The sequence below is a fragment of the Pagrus pagrus genome (assembly GCF_965226575.1).
Source record: "Pagrus pagrus genome assembly, chromosome: 18".
Taxonomy (NCBI): domain Eukaryota; kingdom Metazoa; phylum Chordata; class Actinopteri; order Spariformes; family Sparidae; genus Pagrus; species Pagrus pagrus.
In genome coordinates, this window is record NC_140202.1 from 21,883,404 (window position 1) to 21,905,385 (window position 21,982).

At 42.5% G+C, this 21,982-nt stretch overlaps 1 protein-coding gene across 1 annotated transcript; it reads left to right on the plus strand.

The window, feature by feature from the left end:
• The first annotated feature begins 947 nt into the window (after nucleotides 1–947).
• On the plus strand, nucleotides 948–21,592 carry diras1b (DIRAS family, GTP-binding RAS-like 1b). The gene is made up of 3 exons (XM_084381831.1): nucleotides 948–1,101; nucleotides 15,141–15,482; nucleotides 15,621–21,592. Exons 2-3 carry the CDS (start codon nucleotides 15,174–15,176, stop codon nucleotides 15,906–15,908), a joined length of 597 nt encoding a protein of 198 aa, XP_084237957.1. The 5' UTR covers nucleotides 948–1,101; nucleotides 15,141–15,173; the 3' UTR covers nucleotides 15,909–21,592.
• Nucleotides 21,593–21,982: the final 390 nt, after the last annotated feature.

The window sequence follows — 21,982 nt, forward strand, 5'->3', positions numbered from 1 at the left end:
ACGGAGAGCTGGTGAGTCATACAGTGACACCGTCACGTACAGACACACAGCTCAAAACAAGGCCTGGTCTAACTCGACCATAGGCCTTTATTAGCACCACAGCTAGGCCTCCTCACACTTGGTGTAAGAGGAAATGAATGAGAGTGTCGCTGAGGATCCATTTGGGCGTGCTGACACTGGGCTGGGACACTTCCTGGTTTATCCACTGTGTGATCTCGTATCTTCTTCCCATCCATTACATGCTGTTTTGCTGTACATGACAGTATGTGCAGCTGTACTGTACACATGATTAATATATGCGTGGCTCTCTCCATGGTGCTGAAACGCAATCATGTCGCTCTCCGTGGTGCTGATCCTGGATCAGAACCAGAGATGTGATTTATTCAGTCAATTAGAAACCTCTCCAAGCTGACTTCACATGTAGCTAATTAATACAACTAAAAACGAAGAATGCAATCACGTTTTTCCACTCTCTCTAGATACTCTTGCTTGATCTGATCATAAAAATAAATAAATAAATAAAAACATTCTTGTGATTGGGTTTGCCATGCGTAATTTCTGACCTTTTACGCAAGAAATTTACATTTAAATCGTCTTAATTTCTGCAAGAGAAACTGGCATGGGTAAATAAATCTGACTTGGCCCTAAAGATAAAAAGACAAGACCAAAGCTGAATCGCTTTGGTTGAGGTATTTCATCAGTTGAATGTGATCCGTCGCAGGTTTTCTCAGATGTGACATGTTTGTGTGTCACATTCCCACAGTTGCACCAATCCAGGATAAAAGAAAATAAATAGATACATTTAAAAAATAGCACATTTTGCTGGCATCCAACCACTTGGAAGTGTATAAAACTGAAAGAAATCCAAGTGTGGACAGAAAAGGGAGAGGGCATAGCACCTCCCACGTCCTATCTGCGAGAGAGGGAGAGGGGGAGAGAGAGAGAGAGAGAGAGAGGGAGTCTCTGCTGTGGTGGTGTTGGAAATCGGACGACATGAGCTCTACATGAACCGTGTAAAATGCTTTAAGACGCTTTCGGCGTTTGTCTCTCATCCGTCTGAACCAAGGACGAGCCTGAAGCGGAGCCGCACTTCACGACCAGGTATGGAGACGCCCGCTCAGACATCCGCACATCTTTACATGGAGGGGTTTAGATGTTGGTATTCAGTGGCGTAACCGCGCTCCGTCTGCCCCGGCCGATCCGTGGAGCGCGCACGATCCCCGCTGCTCGCATCCGAAACGAGACGACAGATTTTTTAATTCTTTATCATTAGTATTTTTTTTTTTTACATTAATTCATTCATCTGATCGCTTTTTTTTTTTTTTTAGATTGCATCCATCCTTTCGCGACGCACATTTTGTGTTTGGCAAACCTCGATCGTGTGAATATGTAGCCAGTGCCCGCACAGCCATATTGGCAGTCAGCAGGAGAGAGAGAGAGAAAGAGAGAGAGGGCAGAGATGTGAGGGTGTTGGGTTTATCATATTGCTTTGAGGAGTAAAGGGAGGTGGAGGGAGGGAGGGAGGAAGAGGGGGTGGGGGGGTCGATGCGACTGCGAAATGATGGCACCACTGCGAGATGGCGATCCTCTGGTATTTATGAATGAACCATCAGTGGGGTGGTCTGTAATGGCGTTGCGCACCAATCTGCAAGCCCCTCTCCTGGCTGCCACCCCCCTCCTGACACCGAGACGCACGTCAACATTAGACTATATGCACTAATAATGACGCCGGCGTGACGCATAAAGCCCGATTTTCTGTGGCAAATGCCATGGTTAATCCTCCATCTGGATTTCTCCATGATCTCCTCCTCCGTGCCTTGTTGTTGTCGCTCCCAAGAACCGGAGAGGAGAGGCATCATGACACGCAGAAGGAGTTGTGAATCATTCAGGCCTTCTCTCAGCCTATGTATGTGTGAATATGTATGTGAGTCAACTTCCTGTATGTATTGAGCGCTGCCAGTACTGGGTGTGTGTGTGTGTGTGTGTGTGTGTGTGTGTGTGTGTGTGTGTGTGTGTGTGGGTTGCAGAGGTTTGAGAGAGAAGAGAGAGCAGAGATGTATGACAGTAAATCCTGTGATTAAGCTCTAAAGTGTGTGGTTGGGAGAAGCATAGAGATGCAGATGTTAAAGCGTGCATGTGCTGGTGGAGGATGGAGGATAAGTGGAAGTGTGGGGGAGTGTCAGTGTCCTGCCTGCCTGTCCGTTTGTTTGTCTGCCTGCCTCCAATGACCACAGCACAGTTGCATAATAACCCTTCTCTGTGCCGAGGCAGGACAAAGAAATGACTCAATACTCGGTAACAAGGAAAAACATGGAAAGAGGACACGATGCTGACATTAAAGACGGATGATGATTTGTGATTTATTTGAGGTTTTGTTTTGTTTTCAGCTGAAGGCCCGACATAATGCACAAAGCTGTGTGAGACAGCCCAATCACCAGAATAAATGTCCACGATGTACGTTTCTTTATGTTCAGTTTTCAAGTTTATGTTGTGACAGTGCTGTGCTCTTGACCTGGTTAGGTTTAGGCACCAAAACCACTTGGTTAGAGTTAGGAAAAGATCACGTTTTGGCTTAAAATACCTTTTTTTGGTCGCTACAAACATGACTGGAATTGTCCCAAGGTCTCCTCAAAAACATCCAGTGGTTTCTCACTTGTAAATGATGTAACACTGTCTAGAAGTGCGTTCCCTGGCTCCACCACCATCCCCAAACCTACAATCTGAATGTGATATGACACGTTTTGCAGAAATGTCAATATGGTACGTCACAAATGTGAGTGCATCTCACATTTTATCCATGCAACTGGGATGATAACCAAGGACCGGGGCCAGATGTTGTTGTTGAGTAAGATGTGAATTTTGTTTGGGGACATCAGTTATTTAAATCTTATCACGATCAGGACAGGTTCAAACTTTGGCTTTCAGAGAGGTTTTTGTGGCTTCAGAGAATTTAAAGAAAATATTAAATATTGGCATTTTTTGGGTGCAGTTTCTGAGATCTGTATTTAGCTTGTTATATTTATATAAATTTGATTAATAAGTCACACATGCACATAAGATATAAGCGGCAACTGTTCTCCCTTGACTGAAATCCACCCAGCAATGTGTCTTTCAATCATTAAAAATCAATTAGCACATATTGTTCCAAAACACAAATTACACATATTACATAACCAGTGATAACAGCATATAATATTTATCAAAGAAAAGTCCAAGTAATACTAAAATTAACGTTATTATGTAGCACTTACAGCGATTACTGACTGTTGTGCTGAAAAGCAAACATAAAACAATAAAATATCATAAAAATAATAAAAGAAATTAAGGTCCAAGAGCTAAATATGCAGAAACATGCCGATGACATGGAGGTTTCTGGCTTATAAAACGTTGTGTAGACATCTTTCTTATAAAAGGAACATCGAGCTACTTTGATTTAATACATGCAGCCTGTGTGTAGCAGTTGTTTTGTTGGACGGCTGCCATTTGCAATGAGTGAAACTGTGTGAATTTGGTTGTTGCTCAGGAGGAGGATGCACGCTGAATGGAGAAGTTATGAATGTGATGAATTGCGTAAGTATAATACAGGAGTTTGAGTTTTGAGGTTCTACAAACTCATGCATTTCTTTGGATGTAGGTATGACGTGTCCCTGACATTTAAGCTGAGAAAATAGAAAACGTTTCTGTCAGTAGAGCATGAAACAGAAACTGAGCTTTCGTCTGTAATGCCTCATCTCTCCTGGGTTATTTCTTACTAATAAAAATAGTTAGCTGCTGTCTCCTCATGATGTTTATGTCTGTTGCTTTGACAGCACAAGTCTAGTCAAGTGCACCCTCACTGTTGAGCACTCGAGCTATATATAACTATACACTGCATAACGTCTGCTTTAATACTGGAACAGATCAATGCTCAAGTGTTTCAGTTGTTCCGACGGCATCAGCTCATTTGAAAGGTCCATACAGTCTTTATTACACGTGGCATTACACAGGATCTACTTGTGCGTAGCTAATCGAATGCCACGATGACTATTCTGGTTAATTATGCACAGTGTGACCTCCGAGTTACTGTTAGATTTGACATTATGTTCATTTAATGTAAAACACTATCCTCGCCATCCAACTGTGAATCCAGCCCAGTCGCCAGATTAACATGGAGGCAGTTAACTTTTTTTTTTTTTTTTATCACGCTCACATTTGTACACGTCATAGGCTGCATGTTGACATTTCTACAAAACGTGAATATTGTGTTCACATTACATGTTTAGGACCTGACTTTCATATCAGGAAGTGGAGGTGATGGTGCCAAGCCAGTGACTGCAGTTCAAGACTGCGTTTCAACATTTGAAAATATGAAGCAACTGGATATGTTTAAGGAGACCGTGGGACAATTTTCAGTCGTGTTTGTGGCACAAAAAAACAAGTTTCAACATTTCAAAACATTGTTTTTGACGATCGGGTTGATAAGAACTGAGAGAAAAATGAAAGTATTTTGCGGTTTGAGATAAAGAAAAAAGTCACGATCAGTTTCTTATAATCCCAGTTGCATCATGTGAGCGTCACAAGCAGTCTGGAGCCGGGATTCCCACGTCGTTGCTGCCTTTACCCATCTGCGACGTGGATCAACTGGTATTATAAAATTGCCGTGCCTGGTTGAGCTCGCCTGTGGAAACCAGTGGAGTCGATCCAAAACTACCAACCCTGTCACCATCTGTCACTGCAGGCAGGCTTCTGCAGCACACTCCACCAGTCTGTAATTAGTGCTCCAGTCAGGTCGGGGCCTTCACAGCATCTAAGAATAGGCCTTTCTTGAAAAAATAAATGTAAATACATTAAGCAGACTTCACAACAAACACGATTCCTCTATGAGCAGTGCTGGAAAATGAATCTCTCGACTCGGTCTTGGCTCATTTCTGGTGTTAAGCAGGTGCTGCTGTGTTTCAGAGATTGCCAGGCTGTGGTATTAGCAGGGTCTTATGATGAGGCCAGACGGAGCAACCCAGGGATCCCCAGGTCATGCTAATACTCACTACTAATACACACTCGCAAGACTAATTACATGGCCATCTTGCTTCCAGTCCTGTGTAAAAACTGCTGCATAGAATCAGCGTGATTGTGGTTGCAGGATATGATTACAGCTCAGGAATCAATCTGCCTGAGGGGGGAATGTTTCCTAAACTCTTATTGAAAGTGCACATCTAATATTTTTATTAAGACTTATTAAGGAGTAGTTGCAGGTCGAGGGATGCGCTGTGCACTGCCGGCTTGTTTCATTTAAAAACAGCTGAGTCAAGTCAGCATCTTGGAATAGGAGTCGTTGTGTAAGTGTGTAAGCTCATTTTACCTCCTCGGAAATCTGACAGAGGTCACATATTTACATTTTCAGACTTTTAATCTCAACCCGTAGCAACAGCAAGCATGGGTGCTAACAAGCTAAACGCTAATCCTGATAAATATGTGGCTTTTGCAGTAATACAGGCCTATTCAGTTCATTTTGGCTATTGTTTCAAAGATATTTTAGAAAATGTTAGCACCTTGAAGATGGCAGGAGTTCAACTTTGTTTATGCATGAAAGTTCTGCAATCACATTTCTCTTTATCGCTTTTTTTTTGCAAGTGCACCAGTGAGCTAAAAGATTATGGCTCACCCTGGATAATTCCAACTAATAGGATATTTAACCCTATTGTTTTTATGACAGTGGGATCAAGTCAAACGTTATCCTTTCTCCTGCTTCAGCACAGTTCACTGCAGATCTGGCAACATACTGTAAGACTCAGAGTCAGTAAATCAGTATCTTAAGGAATCGCTCCAATATTTGACTTTATAAATACTCTCAAAAACAATCACCTTTAACCCCAGTTTGAGACTATTTATGGTTAGCATCTTTTTTTTCTGCAGTAGTGTTAGTAGTATTTTTATCATCAGTTACATCTTATGTTTCTTAATCGAATTAAACTAAATGTTTTCTTATTTGCACAAATGCGTTATTATAATTTTAAAAATATATCCTGACGGACATGAAACTTGACATAAACTTGAAATATATTTTTTTTTATATCACTGATCGGGTAGAAGTTAATATACCATTAAAAAGTAGTGGTTCATGGTATGATAATTGTCAGCTATTGAAAACAGTATGTCACTGCAACCCTTATGTGTTTACACTTTATAGTCACCTCTCTATATAGTAGTTTTCATCATTAGTGGCAGGGTCCATCATTCCTGTACAATATTCAAATTGCCTACCTGTGCATACCACCAACTTGTGTTTTTGTGGTTGCACTTGAAACCAGTTGCTCCTCTGTTGGACTCCTGACAAAGCTGCTGCTCAAGGAGTGTTTGCTGTAGTATTAAACTGCACCTGCTGTTTACTACAGTAATGGTGAGAGCAGCCAAGTCAAGGATTAAGGATTAAACTTAGTAGAGTAGGCAATGCTCATCAACCAGGCAAAAACAAGACTGCACTGCTTACGTGTGAGGTTTTCACTATTAAAACTGCAATCCACACTATACTGACGATACACTAATGTTTTTCTCAAATAATCTGCAGTTATTGTGGTGGAAACCTCATAACTCAGACCTCCAAAGTATATTTACTTCATCATCTACAAGAAAACTGCCTTGTTTCTGACTAGATGGTGAGAACTTTTCTGAAGTCACGTATCAAGTCATTTTTTTTCTGTTAAGTTGTGAGTCATAAAACAGTACGGATGGTCAACTTGAGTCTGCTTTAGTAGTCTGGCAGGCCAAAACATCTGCAATGAGGTTAGACTGCAGAAATTAGAAAGTTTGGTCCTTTCCCACTGTCATTCTGGTAAACATAATAACACATTGGTGGCGGTTTGAATTTCTTTGCAATCAGAATCGTCCAGGGAAACCCCAAACTGTGCACAGCTCACCGGTGACCTTGCAAAACAGCACTGAGTGGGAAATCAGTTGAGCCTGTTCTGTGATTAATGGGTTGATTTTGGCTGCAAAACCGTCCACTCCGAGTTAAATATAATATTGTGAGCATAGATAGACACATAAATGTCACCTCCTTTGTTTGTGTGTCTGGCCCTGCTGATATTCCCATGTCACAGTGTCAGTGTCAGCGCGTGCTGAGTCAAAGGGACGTGCGCGGAGTATCAGAGGGCTTCAGCCTGCATCAGGAGCTGCATGTAGTCTTATAGGGAGACCGCTGGTAACTTAAGTCCTGGGAATTGGGTCAATGCAGAGCAGGGCAGGAGCACAGAGGAGGTTAAGCTCAATGATTAGCTACTAAGCCAAGACCACAGTGCTGCAATCTCTTGTACAGTCTAGCGCACATACTCCATGCACGTAGGGTGGTGTACGCCCCAATCAAAGTATAGATCGACACTGATGAGTAGCAGACACCACCACGGTCTCAAACTCAGCCTTCAAACACCTCAAGCATACACACAGGTGTTGTTCTGATTATATTTCCTCGTGCATTTACGCACACAGATCACACCTAGTCTGACTTCAAGTTAATCTGATGCTGACAGTATGATTAGATGTTTCATTGCTATGGTTAAAATGTCATCTTATGTACTTAAATTGTTTAGAATCACTCAGAGGAGGTGAAATGTTGATATCAACGCTCACATTTATTAATAATTATGCTTGACAGTCACCTATAGGTGCACAGGGAATATTTCTACTTTTTGGCGGGATGCAGTGACTTAGGTTGCAGAACAAGCTGGAAAGGTACAGGGAACAAAAGTAGGAACACAGAAGACACACGCACACAAACTGTCCCAAAGCGAGGCAATACACGTGGATTAGATACACAAGGTCTAATAAATCAATGAAACACAGGAAGGCAGGAAAAAGACAAAGACAGGAACAAGACTCAGGCAGGAAACCACAAAACTGAAACCCAAAGCCCTGGCAATATTTTATAGATTTAGCTCTGATGGATATGAAAGAAAGGTTTCCTTTGTTTGCATCATCAGTAGACACATACACACACACACACACACACAGTGACGCAGACAGGAAAATATGTAGTCTTATTCTCTTTTTGGGGGGGGAATGTTGGAGAGACCTTTTTAACATTCAGAAATCTTAAATCAACCATGACGGATTATCACATACTTTTAAAATAAGCCCATGTGATGTGTTTTCCGTGGGCTCTCCGTGTGTTTTGTCAGCAGGTGTGAGCACACAGTGAAGCAGCAGCAGCAGCAGCAGCAGCAGCAGCAGCGTGACTGAATGTGAGAGACTGAATCAAAATGTATAAATTGAACCTCCACAGTCTGCTCAGACCTAATGAAAACGCCCGGGTCCAAAAATTGCTCTCGCCTAAAAAAAAATGCAGATTCATTCCTCTGGTGAAACACACACACACACACACACACACACACACACACACACACACACACACACACACACACAGACACACACTTGAAAAAGCCTGAGCTGATGTGTGCCCAGAGAACAGGGAATCTTCTGCCTGACTGCACAGACGTGAACACACATCACACACACACATCACACATGTTCAAACACAATGACAGTCTGGCAGCTAAAGAAACACTGTGCAGGTTTCAGACATCGTGATTAGGGTGCATTCAAGTGTGTTCGTGTGTGCGTGTGTGTGTGTGAACAGCTGTGGCCGGAAGACGGACAGAATATTTCCGCTGAAAACCTTGAGCCGAAAATCTGTTGATCCTGTGAAACACTCATCACCAAATAGCCGTGTATCCGCAGCATTCCAGTATCCGCGGCTTGATTAAAACCCCGTCTCCACAAGATACCATGGGACTGCTTTGTGGGTGTCTATTTAATCACGCTCTTGATCTGTTGAATGGCATTGTGTTTGATGTTGGTTAATGCGCTTCCTTTGTGCCGCTGCGTAAGTGGCTCTCTTGAGGAAAATTATGTGCATATTCTCGCTAAAGGTGACATTTCCTTGCTCGCTCTGCAAAATAAACGAGTGGAGAAGGCTGCGTCGCATCTATTTTCTGACTGAGAGGGGAGCAGGATTGTTTGGTCTGTGCCAAAGCTATCTGCTAATGGGATTTGGCCGCACTGCCACAGATGCATTTATAGTGTACCATTAATTCATTAAGGAACTGCAGTCCTCTCATTTCAAATAAAACAAGAGAAGAAGAAGAAGGGTGGAGAGGGAGAGAGACAGCTTGCATTTGGGAGGAGTGTCATTAATCTCAGAAGGCTCGGTGTCAAGGACGAATGGTGAAGGAGCGGAAGTACAGTGTGCGTGTGCTTTCATGTGTGTGCGTGTCACTGTGAGGTTGCACCTGTGTGTGCAGTTATAGCTGCTGACAGAGGGGAGGGAGACGGCTAATTTTAGTTCAGGTGAAAGAAAGAAAGAAAGGAGGGAGCGCAGGGGAGGTTTTTTGATGAGCAGGCTCGTTGTCGGGGAGCTTAAAATCCGCGTCCAAAAAAACAAACCAACGGGCACCAAGCGAGGCAGGATGACAGACTGACAGGGCCCAGACAGACGAGCCCCATCGATCAAAACCACAGCGGCTTTAGTTTATTGATCATACAGCATGCAGACCTGGGGGGGTGATCGAGCAGGAGGCAGAGGAGGAGCAGGAAAAAAAAGCTCAGAAAGAAAAACATGTTCAAGATGCATAAATTGTGAAGCAGAAGGACAAAGTACAAAGAGTATTGGAGACGATATCAGTATCAAGAGTATGCAGCTCTATCACAGATGTCCTGTACCAATCCATTTACTTATATTATAGATCTTTTGCTATTGCTATTTGCAACAGAATAGAAGCACTGTGTTGGGTTTTTATTTTTGTGGTACTGGCTGTTATTTCGGTCTTTTAAAAATAGCAGTGTACTCACCAAGTTGCTGAGATCTGGGAACACAGCTCTTCTGCTAAAAATAAGCCAGACAGGACAAGAAATCCCCTGTTAGGTCAAGTTTTTTTTTTTTTTTGGAAGAGAAAATGAAGTCAAACTGTATTATTATTACCCCAAAAACTTCACAGTTTACAAACAAACATGGTTCAACCTTGATCTAAATCTAAGAGTTGAACAAGGAGGGGGTTTGCGCTTCACAGCCTTAGATCTCTGCAATTACCTTAAACTTGCTGTAATTAATGTTGGGCCACTCGGAGGCAGTGCAACAATCTATAGACTGCAAACAGTTGCCTAATTAAAACTCCAGCAGATATTGTAAAAGGCATCATTAGCAATCATTTGGAGTTGTGTTTGTTTGTTTTTGCTCTCTTTAAGCTCTGTTTTTGGTCTCCACCATCTCCTGAGGGATGCATCTGGCTTAGTAGCTGCTAAATTCTCCAATATGTTCACCAGCTAGTCGCTGAGTGTGTCTTTCTGCTGTTTTGGTGCAGAGCAAGTTGGTTTACCAGATCTTTTTTTAGCTGTAAACAGCTGCCTGCTAAGCCCAGGAACAGTGCTTATAAGAGATCAATGACAGTGAATCAAAACATTAACGATGCAGGCTGTAAAATAAAAAAAAATTAGCTAAAAGTTGCTAAAACGCTGAATGAAACTGCAGAGCTGGATGATTATTTTTTAGGCTGTGGGTTCATTTACTTTTTACTTTACTACATTTCTTTATGTTGCAACTTTAAGTTGCTGTAGGTTCAATTTCCAGTTTTGTCTCTTGTGCTTGCCTGGTTAGGTTTGACAAAAGGTCATGTTTGGGCCTAAATACCTGTTTTGTTTGCAATAACCACAACTGAAAATTTCCCAAGGTTCCCTTAAAAATATCTAGCGTTGTCATGTGTACAAATGTTGAACCACTGTGGTCCCTTGTCAAAAGCGTCCATTGTTTCACATTTAGAAATGATGAAACGTGGTCTCGAGCTGCGGTCACCTCATCCAAAACAGGACTTTGGCATGTGTACTGTAAGCAACGTGTGTTATTTCTATACAGCTTGAAGTGACTAGGCTAGTCCAAAGGAGGCTACAGCGCAAGTTTGTTTGTTTTGCTGTAACAGCATCACTTTGGCAACCATACCATTGTACCATCTGCTGCCCCACCCCTGCTGCCAGATGAAAAGACCTTTTCTCTTCCTTGTTGTAACAAGAAACCATTAATTATATATATATAAAAAACATATTGACAATATTTCTGACTACAAAGGGGATGTGATTTCAGTTAGACTCTGATGATCTCTAAGATACGCATGTCTTGGCTTTACAAACCATATCGGCACATTGTTGCTGCTCGTGGCTGTGTGTTAGCAGAAGCAGAAATCACTGTGGTCAGCTCTGGCAGCTCAGACCACAATGCTTCAGAGTGACTGAAGGCCTCATCAGAGCCAAGAGTCTGAGGCAACGCTGCCAGCAATTTTTGACCAACAGTTTTGTCTTGTCGTGATGTTGCTTGTCATAACTCACACTTTTAACCCTCGTGATTTTTTTCACAGCCGCATCACTGCACAGATTCTCATTTACAAAGCCTATAATGAAGCTTAAAGCAGCTCAATGTTCTTATTATGAAAATTAATCAAATGACAACATGAAAACAATGTGACAGTGTGGAGAGGATTTTTAGAGATTAATACAGAGTTATCACTTTAATCTGAAGCTCCCTTCCACTTTAGGGAGCTCGCTGTTTAGCTGTCCAGCCAGCAGCTTAATGTTTTGGGTCATTCAGAAATAGGGAAGATTTTGAAACCAAAGCAGAGGTCTGGGTGTCTCACTTCTAAAGTTCACTGCAAAAGCATTTTTAAGATAAACACTTCAAAATTTACTTGCAATTCACAGGAAACAATGCAGAATAATTTGCCCCTCTGGTGTCAACTTGCAGGAATCTCTGGCAGAAACTAATATTGATAGTTTTTATTTATTAATCCATTTATTTTTTTACCCCTGACCAGAGAGAGTCAGCCTCTCAATGATGTGAGCGATTACACCCAAAACTAGATGATATTTTACTATCTTTACAACAAAAAGTGGGTTTTTTGACTTGGAAACTTTCTGTTTTAATTCACAAACATCATATGTTTAATTCAAACAGGAACAATAATGTATTTGTCTCTCCTCATTAACTACTTTACTCTTTATTTTAGCTGAATTTCAGAATCCCTCTGGACTGATTGCAGTGGATTCAGATCACCTGTTGCAGGTGTGGAGAGACTGGCTCCTAATTAGTGAGTGAGAGCAGCTTGGGGCATTCCCCTCTGAGCCAATCAGGGTGTGACGACGCCCTTTAGTGAAGGTGAGGAGCGGCACCTAGTTCAGTCTGATAAGGCTCTACTGAGACTTCTTTGCTACCATTGTTCTTTCCAGTTGAGGGAAATTTTGAGCATTATGCGACCTGGTTGCGACCATCAAAAGTACCAATAGGTCACCTGCATCAGGGCCGTGCTTGTTTGTGTTGCTTGCCTTTCAATGGCACGGCACCTGCAGGTTTTCTTTTGTTGTTTGTCTTAACTGAACCCCTTGATATTCAATCCCCTGGCCTGTACACACCTTCAGTTTTTTCCTATTTCATTTCATTGGGGACTTAAGATGAGAGATAAGAGGATATATCAGTTTCGTTTTTCCCTAAAGAGGCATTTTTTTTATTATTATCCAAGTATTAGTGACTGTTGGCCTTCCCCAAAGCTATATGTATATTTGTTCCTATTTGCTGGAAAGGGGAATGAAAGACGGGAGTCTCCCGGGAAATCAGGAGGGTTGACAAGTATGCTCTCATCGTTTTTCAGCCATGTTTTCTGCAAAATAGCTCCTAAAACCCACCGCACACTAGTTGCCAAACAGCAGTCTTACACAGTTAGTGAAAATGGGGTGAACACAGTGAAGCATTTGGCAGCTTGAGAACCAGATGTTTCCCCCAGTATAGGTGATAGGAACCAAAACAGAGCTAAAAGAGCGTGACACTTGGACTCACATTCATCAGGTGTCCAAAAAAAATCAGTTATTGCAGTTTATCTTAGAATGCATGCTACAACAACATTTAGACAGTATCCCTGACGATCTCAACAGAAATACAGAGGGCGTCATCATCCGATGGCACGAGAGCCATTAAAAAATGCTCTGCTTTGCCAGACCAGAGGAAAACTTTCAACAGTCTGCAGGCATATGAGGAGCAGACACAGTCTCACCTGCAAATTAAACTGTGTTTGTGTGTTCAGCATGGGTATAAAACACTCTTATATGTCACCCAGACCTACAGCTATAGATTGACTATAAAACTCAAGAGGCACTCCCTGAAAACCCCATTTATTTTGAACTCCTTGACTGATATTATCTAGAACCTGGCAATGCAATTACAGCTGCCCTGCCATCAATAGTGGGTTCCAGCAGTGCAAGCATGACAGAAATCCACTTATTCCATCTGGTATTGATGTCAATTTACTGTTTCATTACAGCAAGAGCTCCGAGAGCTGCACACGATCACAACTGAATGAGTATCTTATTATGGGACCTTAAAGCAAGTTTGGAAGCTCAGCAGATAAATAATGCAACAGATACAAAGTGTAATCATGCACAGACGCTCAGCAGACACACAGGCACTTACAGAGAGAGCGATAGATTAGGTGTGAGGACATTGTTCCGATGCATATGCATGAGCTGCAGTGGATGACGTTGGGAGTCGAGATCTGTGGAGCTCTTCGGTGCGCCGTGATGCTGCTCACTTCAACCCGAGTTTATTATAACTTCTTTGTTTTTATCTGTATATTCTCTCACTTAAATAGTGTAAATGTTATAATTGTATAACCTGGATTTGGTAGATTTAGTTTTTAAGATGTGTTTGATTGCAGATTAGCTGTGATACAATCCTGGCTGTATTTTACTTCCTGTATTTCTGGAAGAGATATTTTAGAGGCACTAGTTCTGCACACAGTGTAGTACATTTACTCAAATACTGTACAATGTACAAATGTACTATTTTGAGGTTGTTTTTTTGTTTTTTTACTTTTTACGCCATGATATTTATCTGAAAGGTTTAGTTACTAGTTACTTTTCAGATTAAAATTTGTCATAGAAAACCTATAATGAGTTTCTAAACATTATATACCATTTAGGGTTGATATGTCAATATTAGGGGCCTAATGTGTATTTTACTTTTGATTCTGAAGTTTTTGTGGCTAATAATTTTATACTTTTACCGATAGGGGCTCTGTAGAAGTGCTGTGTTGTGTTAAAGCCAGTTGTTAGTTTATGAAATAACGTTTCATACTGTTGCTCTCTGTTAGCGGAGCATGGAGAGGCACTGAGACTAGCCTAAAGGCACTGCAGAGGTTGTGATTATTCTGTTTTTCATTTGTCACTTCAAGTGATACGTTTCACAGATATGTAGTTGATCTATTATATATCTACGATAAAAATATTGACTAGGGCAGCTTGAAGATTTATATTCAGCCTTTCGGTGTAGTCTAGATATCTAAAATGAGTCAAACAAAGAGGAGTTTAAAAATTAATTTCCCCATAGAGTCACAGGTGTTTGTGGGTTATGTCAAAGAGTAGCACCACCGGGTCTAAGAAATTCCTAAATTAATTATCTTTACCTTAAACATGAACAAAAAATGGAAGTAAAAACATTTTACGCATGCAGGATTTTCCACATCTTTTTAGTTTGACCCTGTTTAATACCCTGAACATGTACGTTATCACACACATGTAACCTCATCAAATCCAGTGAAGCAGTCCTGCAGAAATGGAGTTCATTATGTTCTGTTTTTGTTTTGTTTTGTGTCGATTCCACTCTGTAGTCATTTTTTAGGCTGTCGTTTGGGTTTTTGTTTTATTGGATTGTGTTATATTATACATGAGTTTATTGTTGTTCCCTTCCATGCTGCAGGAGCATTGAGTCTCAGTCTGTCTCTTCCAGGGTTTGCTGCAGTTGTTAAAGTTGATAAATGAGGAGACGCTGGGATGTTTTTTGGGGTTGAAACTGAGAAAGTGGGACTCTGGAAACGGTATTGATTAGGAAAACGTCTGCGTCAGGTGAAACTCTTGGAGCCTCACCAACCTCATCCTCTCTAATTTGTACTCTGGCTAATAGTCAGACCACGAGGACAGTTAGAGTGCTTTCACACCCACTGGCCTGAGGTCGAGTCCCACCAGCACTTCCCCTCCTGTTCCCCCATCTGCTTTGTATCCGCTGACTGCTCGCTTGCTAAAATTATCCTCTTCTCCTCTCACCCGTCTCACCCCTGCTTCCTCCCCCATCCTCAACATCACAGGTGTAACACTGTCTTAAGCCTGACGGGGGCAGAATGCCGGAGCAGAGCAACGACTATCGTGTGGTGGTGTTCGGGGCGGGGGGAGTGGGGAAGAGCTCCCTGGTCCTGCGCTTCGTCAAGGGCACCTTCAGGGACACCTACATCCCCACGGTGGAGGACACCTACCGCCAGGTGATCAGCTGTGATAAGAGCGTGTGCACCCTCCAGATCACCGACACCACAGGGAGCCACCAGTTCCCGGCCATGCAGCGCCTGTCCATCTCTAAAGGCCACGCCTTCATCCTGGTCTACTCCATCACGAGCAAACAGTCCCTGGAGGAGCTGAAACCCATTTATCAACAGGTGGGGAGGGATGTGGTGTGTGTGTGTGTGTGTGTGGCTGGGATTAAAAGTTAAGTGTATGAGTGTATTTATACATGTTCAGGGAGAGAGCGTGAGTATTGTCCAAGTAAAATGTATCAATGTCCTCCTCCTCTGCAGGTCTTGGCCATAAAGGGCAACGTTGAGGCCATCCCCATCATGCTTGTGGGCAACAAGAGCGATGAGACCCAGCGGGAGGTGGAGACCAAGGACGGGGAAGCCCAGGCCAACCAGTGGAAGTGCGCCTTCATGGAGACGTCGGCCAAGACCAACCACAACGTCACCGAGCTCTTCCAGGAGCTCCTCAACCTGGACAAGAAGAGGAACATGAGCCTCAACATCGACGGCAAGCGCTCGGGGAAGCAGTCCCGCGCCGAGAGACTGAAGGGCAAGTGCAGCGTGATGTAAACCCTGGAGAGGAGGAGGAGGCGGAGGAGGTGGAGGCGAGAGAGAGGGTGGGAAATACAGAGGAAAGGAGAACCAGAAGGATGACGCGAGAGAGAAAGAGAAAGAGGAGAGACTCACTAAACTTATCACTCAGAGCAAAACGTCTGGATGGCAACGGGAATCTCATCATCCACATCCTCCTCCGTTTGACTGGTGCGTTAACAAGCACCATTCAGCAAGTTATTTTGACAGCATCCAGGATTTCAGTTTGGAGCTTTACATCCATGTGCATTCTGCTTAAAGGGGAGATTAGAGGGGACTGACGCAGATTATCAAGAAGCAAATTTAAAAAAACAAGAAGTGTGCGTCACAGTTTCCATAGTCAGAAACAGCATGTGTGCAAGTGTGAGTGTGTGTGTGTGCGTGTGTGTGTGTGTGTGTGTGGATTTTTTGCATCATCCAAGTGCCACAAAACCTGGCTGAGGAGCTCATCAAGACCTCGGACTGCAATAAAGACCGCAGACTGCCGCACGGCGTGGGAAAAACCAGAAGGTTTCCGATCTACAGTCTACACAAACCATTTTGTGTCCTCTCTCACCACCAAATCCTCCCTCCGCGCTCAACTTCGCTCCCCATCGTCATCCCAGCACCCCTCACCCCCTTACTATAACAAAAAATATAGAGAAATGTATATGTAACAGAGTCGACACTGTTAGTTAAGCTCACTTATCTGGTTTAAACACTATTTTAAGAGACTGAGGTGTCCGTCATCCGAGGAAGCACAGGGCCCCGAAGGTTTGAGACTGCAGGCATGAACGACGCAGCCAAACGTCGCCGCTCCTGAGGACTCCTGATGTATATAAACATGGGATATTTAAACATATTCCATCTAGTCTACACGTGCCCAGCCCAAGAAGCATCTTCTCATCTAAGCCCTACTTTACCTTTATCTCAACTCATCTGCGAACTTTCTGAAAAATGTCTGGAGTGGCGGGTATGCACACACGCTACAGATACAACGCAACAATCCTTTTAAGACTCTCTTCTAGTGTAGATTAACTCTGGATGAAAAGAAAGCTGGACTCTCATCATCAACAAACAAAACAGAAACAATACAAGCCTGCCTTGAGAATGGTACTCTTGGATAATCATTGCCAAGCCGGTAAGACGAAAGTGAACGCGAAAGGTTCGAGAATGTCAGTTTGCTTTGGCACTTTTCACGTGAAGGTTTCTCTTCTTTTGCCTTTTTTTTTTTCTTGTTCGTTTGCGTTACTATGCTCTTTAAATTCATGTAGAAGTAAAGAAAAAAAATCCCTTCTTAAACGAAAAGCACACAGAGGGAAATAATTCAAACAAAACAAGGGATGGATCCAAAATATTTCCATTCAGCGCGACCTGAAGAATCGGCGATTCTGTTTCCTCTTCGGTTGGGTCGGGTTTAGCTCTCATACGCTCGCGCATGCAGGCATCGGAATGGGCCACACACGCGTAAACACACACACACACGGCATGCGCACAAATGCAAAACAAAAAAGGTCAACCTAGTAACACATGATGACGAACAGGGCTCACTCAGCCTAAATGCCCTCACATTGCACTTTAGATCATAAACACACACACCCACATGCACACACACACACACACACACAAACATAATTTGTCATGTTTTCGCCTATGTTATGTAATAATGTTAACATCCTCCTGGAGCCATTAAATAGCTCTACTGTATGTCCCAAAGTGCATGTTTTTTTTTCACGCAGGAGCTCTGAATATTGTACACAGTGTACACAGGACAGCCAAAAGCACAATACTTTTTTACCGACATATCTATTTGTACATTTTTTTGTGTTTCTTTTTTTGTATTTTGTTTCCTTTTCAGTGTGATTTTCATCTTCATTCATCCACCAGTCCTGAACATGGAGGAACAATCATAATCTATAGGTGTAGCTCTCCGTCTAAAGTGTTTTCCTTGTCCGGTACATGGCACAATGAGGTTGTGGTTCTGCTGAACAACAGGGTATCGTGATGTGACCGGGTTAGCTGTGGTCGTGAAGTAGAAAATGTGACGTCAACCCCCTTTCCCCAACTAAGGGATCGTATAGCTGGTAGGACGCGGAAGAGGAGGAGGGTTCAGATTATTTGTCGACTTTTTTCCTCCATCTCTCAGGCGGTTTTAACAACAATTTGGATGGAGGGTGATCTGCTCCTGTACTGTTAAACCCAAAGACGCGGATGATGCCCCCTTTTAACTGTGTGTCCATCTCTCTGGAAAAAAAAAAAAAAGAAAAAGCACAGCAACTGTTTTCATCTGTCTCCTTCTCTGTGTTTATGTGTGCAGCAGAATCAACAACTGGGCACTTTAGGGTGACATTTTACTTGAAGACTTGCTTATGAATTTATAAGCACCATGTAAAATGTCCCTCACACACAGACCCACATCAAAAAACTATTTCAAACGTGTAGTTATTGTAAATAAGCATATGGTATAGTTGAATGAAATGTTTATAAAAGCTTCAAGTAAGATGTTACCCATGTAAAGAAAAAATGGGAATAAGTCCTTTGTAACCAGGAAATGTTGTTACAGTAGGAGGTTCGATGTTGCTATGTACTGTAATATACAGCTTAATAATGATGCTCATGATATATTGTATTTGACACATCCACTCTTCAGATCTATCAATCAGATAATACTAGCAAAATGTGAATATGTAACTAAAGGTTCCACTCCATGGCTGTTACTTACTTTTTACTTTTTATTTTGAAAGCTGAATGAATCCGTTGTTATCGATGTGTTGTACTTTGCACTAACGTGAGGTCCTGTTAAACTCAAAAATTTGCATTGTAAACGTACCCTTTACCTGTTAGATGCCAGGGATGCTCACTCGTACTCTTTTATTTTAGTTTTTTTCATCGGTTCGTATCTTTAAAAACAAGTTGTACCGGTTTGTTTTAGTCTATTAAAGGATAAGTCCAGCCCAAAAAATGAAAATTAAGCCATTATCTGCTCACCCTCACGCTGATGGGAAGTCGGGAGAAGTTTCGTAGTCGACAAAACATTTCTGGAGCTAGATGGGGTCTTGTTTTTTAAAGGGGCTCTGTGGCACTTAGCGCGTTAGTGTTAGCGGACTCCATTTCTAAACTAACGTTAGCTACTGTTGCTCTCTGTCAAGAACAGTCACATCCCTTGGACTGTAGTGGAAATCCACAGTGCAGCCATTTTATATTTCCTTTTTTTGGTTGTTTTTTACATTTTAAAACAAGCCCCCATCTGCTTCAGTTGTTCAACAGAAGGCTGTTTTGCTGTGACGCTCCAATAATGTTTTGTGGAGTACAAAATTTCACCTTTCTCTCCATCGGCATGAGGGTGAATATATAATGACTGAATTGAATCACTTAGGGGTGACCTTATCCTTTAAGATACCAGAAGGATGGAGTGATTTCTGTCATGTATCTATCTATTGTGTCCATCTAAAGGTTAAAAAAACAAAAAACAAGCTGGAACATCTATCAGGCAGTCCTGGTCTGATGTGATGTGTAGCTACCGGCAGCGGTGATGCACACCCCTGCATAAATATCAGCTTGACACCTCCGGTCGCTTCACGCAAACACCAGATTGCCAGCGCGTGTTTGTGCAATCTGCCGTTCTGCTGACGTCTACAGCAGACTGTCGTTGCTCATGTTCCCGTGTGGAATATGATACAGCGGGGAGGGAAAAACAATGAGACAGCGTGCGAGAGCAGTATGGACAAACAAGCTGGAGCGAGAAGGAGAGAGAGGGAGCCGTGCTATTAATGGAGATTAGTGTGAAAATATGGGCTGTGGCCTGTATAAGATTTACATGTGCTTGCATGTGGGGAGGCGTGCATGGGATGTGTGTGAGCGTCCGTTGAGTTTCTGGGCTGGCATGAATCAGGACAGACACCTCTGCCCCCCCGTCCTCCCATGGCTTGTCCCATCTCATTTGTCGATGAGGCATATTCATTGCTGCTGCTGCTGCTGCTGTGTGTGTGTGTGACCAAGAGCGCATCCATGTATGTGCGCAATCAGCCAGCCACCTATTTGCATCCCTTGAATCTGGCCTGCATGAGTGTGTGTGTGTGCTGTCGTTGTACCATCGGATATTTGAAGCTTTCCTGAGGAGAATGCCTACACATTTCTGCATGAGTCATCCAGCGCTGCTCAGACACACCCCTACACACACACACACACACACGCATAGAAAGCAGGCAAAATAGACAGACTGCATGCCCTGAACAGCACACATCCACGCTCTTATACACACATTCACTCAGGCCTCGTCAGTGAAGCCTCATTCACTCACTGGCTGTTTTTCTGCTCAGCACTACTTCTCCATAAATCAGCCGTCCACCCCCTGAGATCACGAGTTTCTTTCACACTCATCCCTCCAATTTTTATCTATTTGTTTATTTTTTTTCTGTTTGTGTGTTTTTGTGTGTCGGTCGCACCTGAACAGACCGAAAAGGCCGACCCTGCTCACATCTGATTGTAGATAGTTGTAAATAGTGTTCAAAGGACTTCATATTTCAGAGATGAGAGAGTGCTGAGGAGAGAATGCTGTGGTGGGGAGGTGCGGTTTTCGTCAAAGTAACACAGGAAGTGTAGGAGACTTCATGTCAACTTTATCAGCTGTCATGACGTTGTTAAAACTTTGGGCTTTTTCCAAAGTGTGCTGTAATTTTCTCTGCAAGAAAAACGGCAAATTAACTTTAAAAAGAGTGAGTCTGTGGAGGCCCAAAGCATCCCATGTTAGATTAATGAAATAAGATACTGTGATATGAATATCACTCAATACAAACAAAAAACATTTGAAATTCTTTAATATTGACAACTTTGAGCCTCCGTAGAAATCTCGTTCCAGATTTGGATGGGGACCAGGAGAAGTTTACCTCACCTCGTTTGCCATCAGGGAGATACTCGCTGGTCATGTTGCTGAAGAGTCTTGTACAGAAGAGGTTCACATGTGTTCTTCCATAGCAGGATGGGAAACGTGACCCTTTGACGCTGAAACAAAGGGCAGTCAGTCAAAATCTTACCACACGCGAAAGGTTGTGGTTTTCCGGTCTAATTAAGAAAGGCGCCATTACAACGAGGTTAAAGGTTTCGGTCCTAATTAGACAGGGAATCTGAGGAGAATCACTGTTGGAGGATGAATGGAAAACTGACCCCGTCGACCTCTCCGGCTCACCCCTTTACATCTCGTCTGATCGCCTCAGATCCTCACAAGCTGTTTACCGAGGGCGGGCCGTAAAAGTGGGGCATATAGACTTTGTGGGTGATGTAGTTTGGTACTAACCTGTCGCTCTGGCCCTTCATTCCTGCATGGTCCCTATTGGTGTTCCAGCCAGCATGAGAACAAGGACACAAACTGTGAATCATCTTTGTATTTTTTAAATAAATTCCTCAGCAGCATTTACAGCTTCGGTTTTGCAAAATGGTTTTATTTCTTTTAAGCACTAATTGTTTTTTTGTAAATGACTCTATTGTTTTGTTTTTCTTTACGTTGGAACTTTTTTTTAATTTGACTAATTATGATGTATAGATATTTATTCTAGCAATAGTCTTCCTATTAAGATATACTGTGCTGATGCATCCTCTGAATAACTGAACATAACATATATATATATATAGATGATAATAATAATCAAATCTGCAAAATGATTTTCCTAATAAAAATGTGAACTGAGGAGTGTTTCTCGTCTTCTTGCTTACTGAAAAGTGGATTTATCTTCACTCCTGTCTATCAACCTGACGGCAGCAGTGATCCACAGAGGAGACCTCCGCTGCCGGATGTTTACGTACGACGTCTGTCGACTGGAGCTGGAGGGGAAATGCACTCTACTTCATGAATGTAACATTACAGAGAGGAGAACTGGAGTCTGCGGTGAGTGCTGAGTTCAGTGAGAGGTTGACCTGAATTCAAACACACAGACAGCTAAACCCTGCACCAGGTATCATGAGGCTTGGGAATAAGGTTGATAATGCCATCAAAATACTGCAGAAATTCGAATAGGAATACTTCAAATTAAATGTAATTTAAAATAAGTTTTGTCATTCCTGTAAAATTTTCTTTTAGC